Source organism: Budorcas taxicolor, chromosome 6, assembly GCF_023091745.1.
Source record: "Budorcas taxicolor isolate Tak-1 chromosome 6, Takin1.1, whole genome shotgun sequence".
Classification (NCBI taxonomy): domain Eukaryota; kingdom Metazoa; phylum Chordata; class Mammalia; order Artiodactyla; family Bovidae; genus Budorcas; species Budorcas taxicolor.
In genome coordinates, this window is record NC_068915.1 from 67,528,470 (window position 1) to 67,541,149 (window position 12,680).

At 47.2% G+C, this 12,680-nt stretch overlaps 2 protein-coding genes across 2 annotated transcripts; both read left to right on the forward strand.

The window, feature by feature from the left end:
- Positions 1-1,301: 1,301 nt before the first annotated feature.
- SLC10A4 (solute carrier family 10 member 4) lies at positions 1,302-6,583 on the forward strand. The gene is made up of 3 exons (XM_052642285.1): positions 1,302-1,924; positions 2,657-2,867; positions 6,074-6,583. The coding sequence occupies exons 1-3, from the start codon at positions 1,302-1,304 to the stop codon at positions 6,581-6,583; spliced, it is 1,344 nt and encodes a 447-aa protein (XP_052498245.1).
- Positions 6,584-8,001: 1,418 nt separating this feature from the next.
- ZAR1 (zygote arrest 1) lies at positions 8,002-11,824 on the forward strand. The gene is made up of 4 exons (XM_052642311.1): positions 8,002-8,841; positions 10,312-10,404; positions 10,488-10,562; positions 11,681-11,824. The coding sequence occupies exons 1-4, from the start codon at positions 8,002-8,004 to the stop codon at positions 11,822-11,824; spliced, it is 1,152 nt and encodes a 383-aa protein (XP_052498271.1).
- Positions 11,825-12,680: the final 856 nt, after the last annotated feature.

A 12,680-nucleotide genomic window follows, 5' to 3' on the forward strand; every position in this document is an offset into this window, starting at 1 on the left:
TCTTGGTTCCATACAGACTGAACCTGAACTAAGACTTCAGCCTAGAAATCCCTGCTATTGGCTTTCACAGCTCAACTGGCTATCAGGTTATAGTCACTTCAGTCAGCCAGCTGCCTTCTCCATGGCTTCTTGATATGCAGGGAGGTCCCTTTCCTTTGCAGATGCACCCAGGGACTCACATAAAGTTGTTAAGTCAACACTCCCAAGAACTCTGCATTTGATTTGTTTTCTGGATAAACCTGTCTGAAGCAGGGAAACTCACCACTTTATTTCTTTTAAGTTCTTTAATCCTAAAGCCTGGGCTATACTCAAATCACTTCATAAATCTATGACCACTGAAGTACCCTTTCCCCATCTGCCAAAAATTCTCAAACACACATTTTTCACGGAGACTTTTCTTAGCAGAGCTCTTCCCCTGCAGTGTTTTAACACCATATCCCGATGAACACTGAGTCAGGTGCTTGTGGATTTAGCTGATGAGGCTGAGATTTCCCTGTGCCTCGGATTCCTGGTGTGGAAAAATCGAGCTAACAGGATCTCTCCCAAGGCTCTGCTGAGAGAAAATAAAATGAAATAATTCATACGCACTTGCACAAGACCTGACTCAAACCCCACCAATATATTTTATTACTTTCTACGTTGTCAGAACACAAGTATTGTGTCTTGCTACCAGAGAGCCATTCCTATGAAGTCAAGCATCCCTCGCAACACTCGGTGTTGCAGGCTTTTTGAACAGTCTATACGATGTATGTGCGTGCATAGACCAGCTTTCTCTCGCTCTCATGTGTCTGGATGTCCAGATTTCATTATGAAAGAGTCAGAGCCCATCAGAGAACTTGATCAGCAGCCAGGCACGGTTTTTTTCTTCTTGTTGTCCTTTGTCAGGTCTTTGTTCCGCCCCTGGCTACACTCTTACAGAACCACTTACTGGTGATTAAAAGGAGGGACTCGGCCGGCGAAGGCGGGGCCTGCGGGCGCGGGGGGCCCGGCGATTGGGTTCACCCTCGGGGGCTGCGCTTTCTTAAGTGCCAGCCAGCGGGCGCCGGCCAACCTCCCCCCAACCCCCGCCACCCCCCGCCGCCCACTCCGCCCTACCACAGCAGAGGACCAACCGGTCGCCCCAGACGTCAGCCGCGCGCAGCAGAGTCTTGCAATTGAGTCCCGTTTGGCAGCTGCGGACGGGCGGACAGACAGACGGACGGCGGTGGCGATCGAAGGAGCAGGGAGGCCCGCGCGGCGGGAGGGAAGGGAAGTCCGCAGGGCAGGCAAGAGCCAGACCCGCTGCCTCCCCCGACAGAGCCATGGACAGCACCGGCAACGCCACCCTGCTCTTCGGCACCGACAACGCCACCCTGCTCTTCGGCCAGTCCACGCTGCTCCCGGACAATTACACCTTGTCGCCCACCGCCAGCAGCCTGAGTCCCGGCCAGGACGCACCCCTCACACCGGCCTCCAGCGCCGGCCCCGGCCCCGTGCTCAGTGTGGCACCCGGGCCCGGAGTCAGTTTCAGCCCCGGCCCCACTCCGACCCCGGCGCCGACGGCCGGCAGCTTCGCGGGCGGGGCGGGTGGCCCAAGCCCGACCCTGTTCGCTCGGCCCGAGGCGGCCCACGAGCCCCCGTTCTGGGACACGCCGCTGAACCACGGGCTGAACGTGTTGGTGGGCGCCGCCCTGTGCATCACCATGCTGGGCCTGGGCTGCACGGTGGACGGGAACCATTTCGGGGCTCACGTCCGCCGGCCGGTGGGCGCGCTGCTGGCCGCGCTCTGCCAGTTCGGCTTCCTGCCGCTGCTGGCCTTCTTGCTGGCGCTCGCCTTCTCCCTGGACGGCTCGGCCGCCGTGGCGGTGCTCCTCTGTGGCTGCTGTCCCGGGGGGAATCTCTCCAACCTCATGTCCCTGCTCGTGGACGGCGACATGAACCTCAGGTACGGAGCGGCTATCTAATCGGCGTCAACCGCGTTTACAGCCACGGGTTCAAGACCAAGGAGGGAGGAAGTAGAGGCGGTTAGCATGAGGTGCGGAAGAGCTGCAGAGAAACTGGAGATGAGGGTGATATACAGGCAGAAGAGGTAGGGTTGGAGGGGAGAAGATCTAGATGGGAACAGAGGTTCTCTGAGGTCTGGGGGTCTCATCCACAGCTCTCTCCCCCACCCTCCCTGACTGTTGCACGGTCAGTGCAGGTCTGGGCCCCAGAAGACAAAGGGGACTGGGAAGTCTGAAGCCAGGACTCGCGCGAAATGTAAAAGCAAAATAGGGCTGTTGGCTCCAATAAAGGAAGTAATCTCATATATACGGTTGTGATTGAGGTCAGTGCAACAAGTAGTATCCGGCAGCTTTCCCATGTCCTTCAGGGTGCTTTGGAGGATTAGAAAAGATAACAAAAATATTCCTTCCCCTCACAATCATCCAGAGGGTAACCAGTGCAGTAGGCTGCAGAAAGAGAGCCACAGTCCTGAGATTCTATCTCTTACCTGAAGTTCCTAGTTCAGCTGGGCTTAGACACGCAGCTCTCTTGGTGCTTCCCTGAGATGAAGCAGGTTCACCCCTGACTTCAAACTGGGGGGCTTGCAGTCTCCCTCCTTCTCCTTTATCCAGTGTGCAAGCAAGGCTCTTTGGCTCAAAGCTGTTCCAACTTCTGCCCGTTCCCTTTCCTGCAGCATCATCATGACCGTCTCCTCCACTCTCCTGGCCCTGGTCTTGATGCCTCTGTGCCTGTGGATCTACAGCCGGCCTTGGATCGACACTCCCCTGGTGCAGTTACTACCCATAGGGACAGTGATCCTGACCCTCTGCAGCACTCTCATCCCCATTGGTTTAGGCGTCTTCATTCGCTACAGATACAGCCGGGTGGCTGACTACATTGTGAAGGTAAGGCCACTCTTCCCTTTGCCTCCTTTACGTTCGTAGAGGGCCCTTGGTCTCCGACCCATGGCCGAAATGGTGAGAAGTTTGGAAAAGAAGGATGAGGAAGAAAAGGACTGGGCAGCCCTTGCATGGATAAACTTAAAAAATTATGCCGGGAAGATAACTTCCATCCCATCTTTTGGAACTTCAAAAATAACAGCTTTAATTAATATACCAAGGTTTATTAAAAACAGCATAACTATCAGTACCCATAGGTGGAAACAGATCATGAATAAAAAAGATGACAGGGCAATTAAACGGCAACATGTTTTTCACTCAGAAGTCATGTATTACTAAAAACCAAAGCAGGTGAAATAAAATGATTTTAATTGGATTTGTGCAGTATTTTAGAAATGCATTACTCTGTTCTTTAAAAGTGGAACTCTAATTCTGAAAAACTCTAGCAGATTCCTTTAAAATGTTTTATTAGTTTTCTAAAAGTAACTTTACACTAATAAGACCAAAGGTAATTCAAAAATCACATTGTGGAATATAATAGAATACACAAAATAAAATTAGGTCCTGGGTAAATAATGCAGAATATATTACCATTACTAAATTTGTGTTTCTTTTTCCTTCCCCATTGCAATATATCATATGATTTCTAAAGCTAGTGAAAGGATGAGATTTCTATTATTTTGTGCTGTATTTTCAACATTGCTTTATTTTTAAAAAGTGATGCTTTTTGTAGCAGTAGAGATTTTGAAATAATTGATTGGAGGAAAAAGATTTAAATATTTGTAAATTAAACTTTCTTTGAAAACTCAAAAACAGTAGTAAATAAGAGTAAACCATGAACAGGATTCTCATTTTAAGACGTTAAATAAAGTACATAACTAATTACTATAAAATGTATATGCAAATTCCTTTAGAAAACAAAGAGAAAAAGTCTCACCCTAATGTTTAAACTATGTAGATTTAAGATGACATAATCTTTTGTGTTTTACTTATTTATTAAAATAATCTGATTATACAGAGGGGCTAACTTTAATATGAAAAATAGAGGGCTCTTTTCAGTACATATATTCAACCTTGAGTAAAAAAAAATATGCTCTGTAATAAACATATATTCTTTGAATGTAATAATTGCAGGTGGACTCTTTACTGTCTGAGCCACCAGGGAAGCTCAATAAATATATATGTACATGTAAACATAAATATTTTAATGTTAAACATATTATACTATAGATCATTTTGAGAGCATTAAGAACTAAGTTTGATCATTAAGCTAATAGTATTAATGTGATGAATTTACTATAAAACCTTAGAAATTCTAAGAGAAAGTCAATCAAACACCCTATTTCCATGCTAAAAATAGATAAATATATTTAAATAGCAGACAATCCAATAAGACTGTGTAACTTAAAGTTAAAGCTGGACTTATTTCTTAACTAGCACACTCATAAGATCTGCTTCATAATATTTTTATACTTTTGCAAACACTTTAAAATGAGTATTCAATGTCAAATGATTTAAATGATTTAAAATGGTTCAAAGGGAATGATTCAGAGCCACTATTTTCACAATGAAGAATCAGATTTTGTGTCAAAGCTTTTGATGTAGACACACTTTGAAACTTAATATAAGAAAAGTTTTGATTGGTTCATTTGTAGCATGGGTATCTTATAATCTTATTTCAGTACCCTTTTTAGGATAGATTTTTGACCAGCCCAGATAAATTTTGAATGATTTTTTAAAGAGTATATGCCAATCCCACAGACTCCAAAGGATTATCTTCCCACATATATCTATGAAGCCAGAAGCAACACTTAAATGGCTCTGGAACTGTTGTCTTCCTCACAAACACCCACCCAACCCTCTGCCCCACTGAAAACAAACAAACTGCCAGTCTGAAGAACAAGAAGAATTTCTAGGTTTCCATCTTACTATTTACAAGCCTGTCTTTCATGAGTGAAATGTATCAGTCAGACATCAAGATGACATACTGTTTTATAGTCAATTGTTTTGTATTGAAAATCTTTCTATTATATATAATAATTCCTAAGAATCATTAGAGACAGGTGGGAGGTTTCTCATCAACAGATAAAAAGAAGGGAGTTGCAGAACTACAAAGAATTCCTCACATCTTACGTTTACGTTTTTTCTTTTCTCAAACCTAATCTGAGTTGGTAATTGTTGGGTATTACTAACAGTTCTCTGAGATATAAAGTATTTTGAAAGTTAAAAATATTGGACACTCAGTTGCATAAATTAATAGTCTTTTATCTTCTGTGTAAAACCAGAACTAATTTCTTATGGAAAACATGGAGTCCTGTTCAGGGGAAGTAATATCCATCTGTCTACTCCATTCACCAGACTATACCTGTTATACTGGGCTCAGTTCTAACCACCCTGTTTTTAAGAGGCACATTCACAAATTAAAGAAATGTTCAGAACGGTTGGGCTTCCTAGGTAGTGCTAGTGGTAAAGAATCTGCCTGCCAATGCAGGAGATGCAAGAGATGCGGGTTCGATCCCTGGGTCCAGAGGATCCCTTGGAGGAGGAAAGGGCAACCTACACACAGTATTCCTGTTGGGAAAATCCCACGGATAGAGGAGCCTAGTGAGCTACAATCCATGGGGCTGCAAAGAGTCAGACAGGACTGAGCACTCAAAACAAATTGGGACTCCAAAACAGTTATGGGATGGAGGCTGAAAACCTGGGACAATCTGCCCCCAGAGAAGAGTAATAACCTTCCCCTCATAACTGTTTTTTAAACATTTGTAGGCTGTTTTTAGGATGAGTAGTCTGTCTGGTCTGTGTTGCTCCTGAGTGCCTATCCAAGACAGGGGCTAGCAGTTATAGAAGGCACATTGTCACTAGACTTAAGGACAGGTCACCAAACAGAGCTATCTGACGTGGCCTGGATGCCTCCTGAGGTGATCTACCCATTCTCAAAAATAATGTCAAAAACTTTGCATTCTGTGTAGGAAATCAGACTAGATGGCTCTCCTCTTCCAAGAGTCCAGGGTCCCCTTGTTTGAATTCCTCTGCAGCTATCTTATCATTGTTGTCTTTAGGGCATACCCTGCTGGCATTGCACAACCTTAGTTTCCCCACCAGGGACTGAACCCATGCCCCCTGCTTTGGGAGTGTGGAGTCTTAACCACTGGACTGCCAGGGAAGTTCCAAAAATTATTTTTGATGGCTTCTCTATTTTCTTTTACTAGATTTCCCTCTGGTCTCTGCTAATGACGCTGGTGGTCCTTTTCATATTGACCGGCACTATGCTAGGACCCGAACTGTTGGCCAGTATTCCAGCAGCTGTTTATGTGGTAGCGATTTTTATGCCTTTGGCAGGCTATGCCTCAGGCTACGGCTTAGCTACTCTCTTCCATCTTCCGCCCAACTGCAAGAGGACGGTGAGCCTGGAAACAGGGAGCCAAAATGTGCAGCTCTGTACCGCCATCCTGAAACTGGCATTTCCACCACAAAACATAGGAAGTATGTACATGTTTCCCTTGCTTTATGCCCTTTTCCAGTCTGCGGAAGCAGGGATTTTTGTTTTAATATATAAAATGTATGGAAGCGGAGTACTGCACAAGCAAGATCCTCTAGAAGATGAAGATACAGATATTTCTTATAAGAAACTGAAAGAAGAGGAAATGGCAGACACGTCCTATGGCACAGTGAAAGCAGATAATTTAATTATGATGGAAACCACTCAGACTTCGCTCTAAACATGGAGATACACAGGAGAGTTTATCTTGCTGAAATACTACTTCATATTTATGGCCTGTGGTAGTGTCTATGGTTTACATAGAGAACAACAGCTGGTTCAAATCATTATACATGTAACAATTTTGATCTACCCACCATAAGGTTGCATTGGTATATCAACCAAGTATTTACATAAATTACAAATCAGTGTTGTAATGTAACTTGCACCTGGGACTGCTAGGTTGATGGCCTGAACAAGTGTGCTTTTTGGTTTTCACCATTACCGATTTCTATGACTGTTTCAAATATGTTAAACAGGGTCTTGGAAATGTAGAATTTTGATGCACTATCTTATATGAATGAGTAAAAACATGCTATATTTGTAAAGCATAATTGAGTTGAATGTAATTGTTGTTAAAGTGTGCTTGCTCAGTTTATAAATACTTGACACTTAAAATTTGACCTGTATTCAGACAAATCCCCAAACAGGTCAATTAAACAATGAAATATAATATCTCATTGTCCAACCTGTTTCAAATCAGGGAAAAATTACATTAATGTATTTGATTACTTGATCTGATATCTATTTGTAATGAACAGCCAACATCTTTCTAGTGAACAAGGCATTTGCTTTTCAACTGGGGACTGGTTCCATCTTCAGCGTTTATGTAAACACAGTCTAAATTAGTTTTCCTTTGCAAAGTTTATTTGGCCAAAAAAATCTGTGGACCGACTATGCTCCCCAGAGAAGAGTACTTAACAGCACCTCCTGGTCACCATTTGAGATGGGCGGGGGACGGAGGAGGCGGGGAGGCGGGGAGGGAGTAAGTTCTCCAAGGGAGAAAACAATTAGCCTAGATACGATGCCCTAGAGTGCTTTCCCTATGCACTTACCGAAAGGGTTCAATGCGTAGATTTCTCACAGCAACTCTGAGATGATTAAATAACATATAATCTGAGATCGTAGGTTATCAGACCCCAAGAAGTCTCCCCAAACCTTCGTATTTTTGCTCACTAGCCAGAGGCACCCAGCCTAGCCTCAACTTCGGAGGCGGCGCAGACAATAACCGAGGAATGGCGACCACCTGGCTCGGTTAATCCGGGGGATGGTTCTGCGGGTATCTCTTCACCTGGGGCAAGCTCACTTCCAGATCAGTTTTGCATCGCAAAGAAAGCTTTCTTTGCAGATCATCTTAAGGATATTCGTGCCGACCTCCGGGTGTGGAATATTCCCACACCAAGGTCGGGAAGGGAACCCTTCGGCGAGGAAGCTAGGACACCAGTGGGTGGCGGGAAGGGTGCGGGGGTGTGGTGGGTGGGGGTGGGGCGCTGCCCCAGCGCAGCGCTGGCCGCGGGGGTGGGGCCCGCGTCCTGCTGCCCCTGGGAGGTCTTCTATTTAGGGCGCCGGGGCCGGCGGGCAGGCGGCAGGGGTACGCTGATGGCTGCCCTGGGGGACGTCGTCCTGGATGGTTACCTGTACCCGGCGTGCGCCCTCTACTCGTACCGGTGCCTCTACCCGGCCGCCGCCGCTAAGGGAAAAAGCGGGGCGGACGAGGGTGGCTGGCGACCCCGGGGCGGGGGCTACCCTCCCGTTTCCTCCTCCTCTGACGGCGCGGCCTCGTCGTCGTTCCCGGGCCACGGGCAGCTGGCGGCCGCCGAGTACGTCCACAGCTACCACCGCGCGCAGCTCATGGCCCTGCTGTCGCAGGTGGGCCCCCGCCGGGTCAGCACTCGGGAGGCGGCGGTGCAGGTGAACCCGTGCCGCGACGTATCGGTGCAGTGCTCGCTGGGGCGGCGGACGCTGGGGCGCAGGGCCCGCGAGTTCGGTCCGAGTCCGGATCCCGAGGGCGCGGCGGACGCGGGCGGCAGCTGCCCGGCCTCCCCGCAGCGCGCCCGCCAGGGCCGGGAGCAGGCCAGCCCGCCGAGCCGCGCCCCGCGGCGCGTGCGTTTCCTGCGCACCTTGGCCGTGTACTCGCCCGTGACCTCCCGCTGCCTAGCCACCCTCCTGGAGGGGGCTGAGGCCGCGGCGGGCCAGCAGAGGCCCGGGGAGCCGGAGACTGAGCGAGAGCCGCCACCTGCGAGGCTCCGAGGCCCCGAGGCGGGAGACGGGTCGGCGAGCAAGGTGTCCCAGCGGCTGCAGCCTGAGGAGGACGAGGTCCAGGCCGCAGTACCGGCGAGCCGCGAGCAGCCCCCGCCCGTTGCCAAGGTCCCGGGCACCGCTGGCGAGAGATCGTCGCCCCGGAGCCCCCAGTTGGGCAAAGAGCGCCTGCGCTTCCAGGTGAGACCCGAGTTGGCCTGGGAACTGGCAGGGGATCCCCGAAGTTGTGTGGGCTCCCATCCCCATCCAGGTGCCCGCCCTCGGCTACTCTCGACATGTGGAGGCGCGCGTTCCCTTTACGCGCCGGCACGCTTGGGTGCCTTTCGGTGGCTGCTGAAGTCTATCTCCGTCAGCATTAAATCGAGTGTAGTGTGTGTGTTGCTATTATCGTAGAACTCCAGCTGCACAGGGGTGGCTGTAGAAAAGCTCTTAACATTCTTATTCCCGAGAGTATTTGCTGACCGCCAGAGTGTAGTCGGCTGTATACAGCAAATACATTGTATGTACACTTGGATGATCCAGGATGGGTCTCAGAACATGAGAAGGTGAACTTATTGGCCAGGAGAGTCGATTCCGTGGATCCCACTCTCAGTTTTGAATTCAGTGTGTTAGAAACTGTAACCATTGACTACTGGGGTGCTGGTCAGGATTTTACCTTGCATTTAAGACGCACCCCTATTCGGAAATCTGATGGTCCTGCTGGAGCGTGCGCGCTGCCGTGCGCGCATTGCTGCCCAAGAGCTGCAGGCATGGAGGGCCATGTGGTAGTTGCCTGAACGCTAAAGAGCTGGAACGCACTGAGGGGTTGTAACCCAGCGGAGGAGAAAGACATGAGAAGTAGTAAGAGGCCTGGAGGAGTCCTTCTGATGTCTCCTCCAGGCCCTCAGGGCTATCTAGTGGGAGTCCCGGAAGCAAATAGAGTGAAACAGATTTGTACACGTTATGACCGCTCCAAACTGTGTTGATACTCAACGTTTAACCTTCCTGGACTTTAGCTTGCTCACCTCTGAAAATGCTGAGTCTTCCAAAGTTCCTTCCAATCCTAAAGACCTAACTTGAAAAACCTGTTTGTAACTTGTTTCTTACTGAGAATAACTTAAAGAATAAGGTAATACTACTTTTGTTCATATTGTATATGAATTAATGGCTTATCCATATTTTCAACTCTCAGCACCATTTGGTAGAAACTTAATTAGCAACATAAAGAGCTTTTCAAGGTGTTCACCCAAGATTATTTTAGGGTGCAGTCTTATTTCTTCCTTTTGACTACTTCATATGTGTGTGCTAAGATCAGACCTTAAATTTTACAGAAAGAAAAACCCTCCCTCTAGAATCCCAAGATTCAGGAACCCTGTATGTTTGGCTTCCCCTTGCCTGTCTGCAGGAAAACACCTGCTTAGTAAACTGCTGTTTGAATCAAGTGAATGTGGAAAACAAACTTCTGTGGGCCCATGCTTTTCTATTCCATACTTGATTAAGCTATTAGCTTTCCTAATTGTTACCTTGTGGAGGCCAACTTGAACCTGATTCTACTTTCCTCCATGATCTGAAGCAGAGTGCCAGTTTAAGTATCGGATCCTTTCCAGGCTGCTTGAGATGAAGGCTGATTCAGATGGCAAGTTGGTTAAACTCTGCTCTTCTTTCGCTCAGTTCTTGGAGCAGAAGTATGGCTACTATCACTGCAAGGACTGCAACATCCGCTGGGAAAGTGCCTATGTGTGGTGTGTACAAGGCACTAACAAGGTAAGCAATGCCCTGTCACCAGCGTCATCCTGACAAAAGGTTCAGGAGGGTTTGGACTTTAAGTTTTCCCTTTGTCCCATCAGGTTTACTACAAACAGTTTTGCCGAACATGCCAGAAGTCTTATAACCCTTACCGAGTGGAGGATATCACCTGCCAAGTAAATTGAACATTTGCATTTTATGCGCGAACTAGATAGTGATGAGAAGGTTTGGGAGTAGTTTCTTAAATATATTTCCTAAGAGAGCCTAGATTCCCAGTGACCTGAGGTTTTGATTCCTTTCTGGAAGGGGTTGTAGAAATAATACTCAACTGGGAAGCCAGGTCTCAATGTTCGTTTCCTCCTGCTCTTGTAAACCTGCTCTTGTCGTGTGAACATCTCTGGAGACTGTTTTCTCACTTGCAATGTAGAAGAATGTTTGCTTTACCTGACACTCAGTCCAGTTCAGGAGAGAGTAAATTTAAAGAACAGAATACCTTTTAACATGAGGTAGTACAGGCTGACAATTTTATGCAAGTACATTTCATGAAGCATGTACCCAAGTTAGAAGTATTTAGTAAGAATGCGAGTTTTTCAAAGTTTTCTGCTTTGCCTTAGTTCAGAAAGGAATTTGTTTTTAAATAAACCTAAGTTGCATGGCTTTATCAGGTTAAGTGGTAACAGGTTGCTTGTTAACTGAGCACTGCCTTGTGATAACTAACAGGCTGTGATAATCAAAGAGGGAAGAAGGAACTAGGCTGTTAAACCACACCGCTAGTGGACCTTGACTTGCCAGTTGAGACTAATCAGTGCTCTTGACTCAGAGTAGAGCAAATTCTAAAGTAGAGAGGAATCTGACAAGGAAATCGAACTTACTAACAGCTCTGCTCTTGGCCCAGCAGCTGTTGTTCTGCCTTCTGCCTCAGCTTGAGGTCCTTTGCAGCAGGGAGAGGGCCAAGGTCAGCCACGGGTCACAGGCCTGCTACTAGCTCCTGGCCTCACACCTTCACTTTTGTTGTCAGACTCCTCTCTCCACCCTGGCTTCAAGGGTAGGAAAAGATATCCTCTTAAACGTCTTCAGAAGAAGCTTCACAATTCAGAATTGAATCCTATGCAAAATGGGAGCAGGAGTGCATGACAGAAGCGCTCAGTTCCTCCCATTCCTGTCCTTGCAGACAGAACCTTGCTTAGTGTGCATTCAGTTAGTATTTGAATGGACTAGAGAAACAACTTTGAAGTTCCAGGATATCACCAAGGGTTTATCTTCTGTATGCATGTCTCACTTTGATTTTTTTCAGAATTGTAAACAGACTAGATGCTCCTGCCCAGTGAAACTTCGCCATGTGGACCCCAAAAGGCCCCACCGTCAAGATTTGTGTGGGAGATGCAAAGGCAAACGCCTATCCTGTGACAGCACTTTCAGTTTCAAATATATCATTTAAGTGAATGGGGGGAAAACCACCCCCCCAAAACCGTGGTCCCGCTGAATGTGTGCTGGTGGCACAGACAAGTGAGCTGAGCTTTTTCCCCCTCATGTCCCTCCTCCTTTTCTGCTGCTCCCTCGAAATACTTCGTGAAAGGCTGTTTGGCAAAACTGTCAAATAAAAGCATTGCAAAACAGTTGATACACTGCATAAAATGCATAGGAGAGCCTGTCTTTAACAGTCTGTGCCTGTTACGTTAATATTTGTCCATTGCTTATGGAGCAGCCAGGGTCTGAGTTAGGCTAGTCACTACTTGACAGTATGAAGGGACTCACTGATGGGATGTTTATTGCTTGTAGGTCTGATGCCTATAAGAAATTAATTGAACAAAAGCCATCTATTAAAATGAGCATTCTTCTGTAGGAGGCAAAGGCAGAGCTAGGCCTTGATGTTTGAGGGGACCCAGAGTCAGAACCGGGAGTGGACGTCCTCCTGATTCTCTCAGTGTAGTAGGTGCTGAGGGACAAAGGCTGTGAGAACCTGACTTGCTGACAGCATCACAGATACAGAACAGATGTGGACTGAAACGGGTGGGGGGAGCTGAGGGCAGTTTTTAGATGTTAAATAACTTCAAATGAACTTCAACTGGTAATGGAACATTAAAGTCTCCTAAATGTATTTAAAGATGAAGTTAGAGGCAGCTTTAGCCTTTGTCATTGTAGACTTGCAGTTCTGTGGGTGCAAAGTGTTCGGCATCATTTAACACTATCCTGACTGTGCCTAAGAGCTTTCTACCAGATTACCAAGAAAACACCGAGACCTTGGAGCATTGGTGGGGGTGGGGTATGACAGGAGGGATTCTAATGAAATCAGA